A 2,138-nucleotide genomic window follows, 5' to 3' on the forward strand; every position below is an offset into this window, starting at 1 on the left:
AACTGGAGCCATCCTGCGCACTCGCACTAGCCGCGCTGTGATCTAGGTCTCTCTTGTCAAATCCCAGGAAGCGGCATGGTCCATTTCTCGCCTTGGTATGGCCCCGGTCCTGGCCGTCCTGCGCGAAGGTGCCCATCCTGGGTCTGATGTTCCTCTCTGCTGGCCCAATGGACTGTAACGAACTCGGGGGCAGAGACATTTTCTCGCGAAGGCGCTGGAACACTTCACTGCTGCTCACTCAGCCTTTAAGCACCAGCCCTGTCAGAGAGCCTCACAGATTATACGTGCGAGGCTCTCCTCCTACCACTATGGCCCATTCTATGAATTTAGGGCGCAAACACTACACCCCGGTCTTCTCTACTGAGGCCTCTCGGGTATCTTTATTGTTATTGTCTGAACTGCGTTACCGTTGTGCACCGCGCCAGTATATACCTTTGCTGTGAGTTGGCTTCTACTCTATGTGTGCCATCGGAGACAACGGCTGTCGGCACCTTTGCTAAATCTTGGACACCGCCTCTTCCAAATTCCAGCCATGGTTTTACACCTGGCAGTTATACAAGATCTGTATTACTGCGTAATGGCCAGATCGCGGCCGACCATCCTCCAGGCGCTGTTTCTGGATGGCCTCTTATAGTTTATGCGCAGCTTCAGTTTTACCTCCCTTATCGCGGCCTGCGACCTGTGAGGTTTCGAACTCACAATCTGGGGCCTAGTTACATAGGGACCCTCGCGCCTTGGAGGGTTTTTCTCATACTGTATGTGCACTTAGGATTCCTAGTAGTGGCGTTGCCGGAGGCTGCGGCATGGTGTAAACTCATAGTAGTCCGGTGTGTAGTTGTGTCGGAGAACTGTTCGCTTGTCTGTCGTTGCCAGGCATGCGCGCGAAGTATGCTAAGAATGAGAACTTGTCGCGCTCGGCTGCGAGCGTAGCCTACCTTGAGTGCTCACAGGTAATTGCAGTCAGAGGCTCAAAGAGCTGGAGAGATAAAAATGGGGTAATGCCAAGCACGGAAGCCGTCTACCTGAGCATGGCGTCGCTTCTGGGGGCAAGAAACGGCGATTTGTGACCCATGGCCGGCTGAAGACCGTCTACTAATATCAGCATCTAGTTGCAGTAACTCTCAATATGCAGTTTGACTGACTGACTCCATAACGCCCTAACGGGAAACAGCTGAGGTTTACCCGAGGTCTAAAGGACACGCGAGAGACCTTCACGCTCAGGCCTATGAGCCGTGTCGGATACAAGGCCAGAACAGGGCTAAGGAGCTCTCGTTGGTCGCATCCATCTAAGCCATCTGGCTCCATTGAGTTTAACGTTGTGCTGATTACGGATAGTTTTTTGCCTATAAGGTCACAATAAAAGAAAGTGGACGGGAGGTTGAGCCGTACGCGTGCTGGAATGGCGCGGTACGAATCGACAGCACTTGTCATGACCGCTGAGTGGGCCGGGGGTAAGAAGCTGCAGTGAGACGTTAACCTCTATATGAGAGGGAGATACAGAGGGCTAGAACCAACTATCTTGCGCGAGTACAAGTATAGCGCACGCTAGGAGAAGCTTGTGAAGTGCCGTATCTCTAGAGATGCAGAAGAGAGCACCGGAAGGAGAACTTCTTTTGGTGTTGAAGTCTTGTGTGTCTAGTCGGGCCTCCTCTGATTGCATGGGGATAGGTAATCGTCACTGTGTCTGGGGCTAGACGAAGGTAAGTACAAGGGGCTCTGGGATTGGACCAGGACAACTCCTCCGTGATCATGTCGATGTTGTACATGTGACATCAGTGGACACTATGAGAGGTGGTATCAGACATGATGGCTTTACGCTGGTAGTGGGCTTAAAGTAAGTGGCTTCCTAGCGTGGCTCCGCCGCGGAATATCTAGATGAGCAAAATACTGGTTCAATTAAGAAAGACCCCTGCAAACTGGGTAGCAGCCGAAGGTGGAGCAGGGGAGCGGGACGACACGTGCCACCTTTCTTGGTAACCACTAGCAGGCGACACACCTTTTTCGCGTCCACGACTACGCGGTTGGTAGGCGGTCCGGTCGCGCTGCAATGTCTCTGGAGTGTCCGAGGGTGGATGCGCACTGGCCTTGCACTCAGTGCGATCATCTCGCTATTGGCACTTACTCGAGCTCCTGTGGAG

General features: G+C 53.0%; 1 protein-coding gene across 1 annotated transcript in view; it reads left to right on the plus strand.

Moving 5' to 3' along the window:
* Window positions 1-1,399: 1,399 nt before the first annotated feature.
* Window positions 1,400-2,138, plus strand: part of LOC111956018 (pleckstrin homology domain-containing family A member 5) — a 164,550-nt gene continuing 163,811 nt past the window's right edge. Inside the window, 1 exon segment of the mRNA XM_070436535.1 lies at window positions 1,400-1,451. Coding sequence (XP_070292636.1) covers window positions 1,400-1,451 — 52 coding nt within the window.

The sequence above is a fragment of the Salvelinus sp. IW2-2015 genome, linkage group LG3, assembly GCF_002910315.2.
Source record: "Salvelinus sp. IW2-2015 linkage group LG3, ASM291031v2, whole genome shotgun sequence".
NCBI lineage: Eukaryota > Metazoa > Chordata > Actinopteri > Salmoniformes > Salmonidae > Salvelinus > Salvelinus sp. IW2-2015.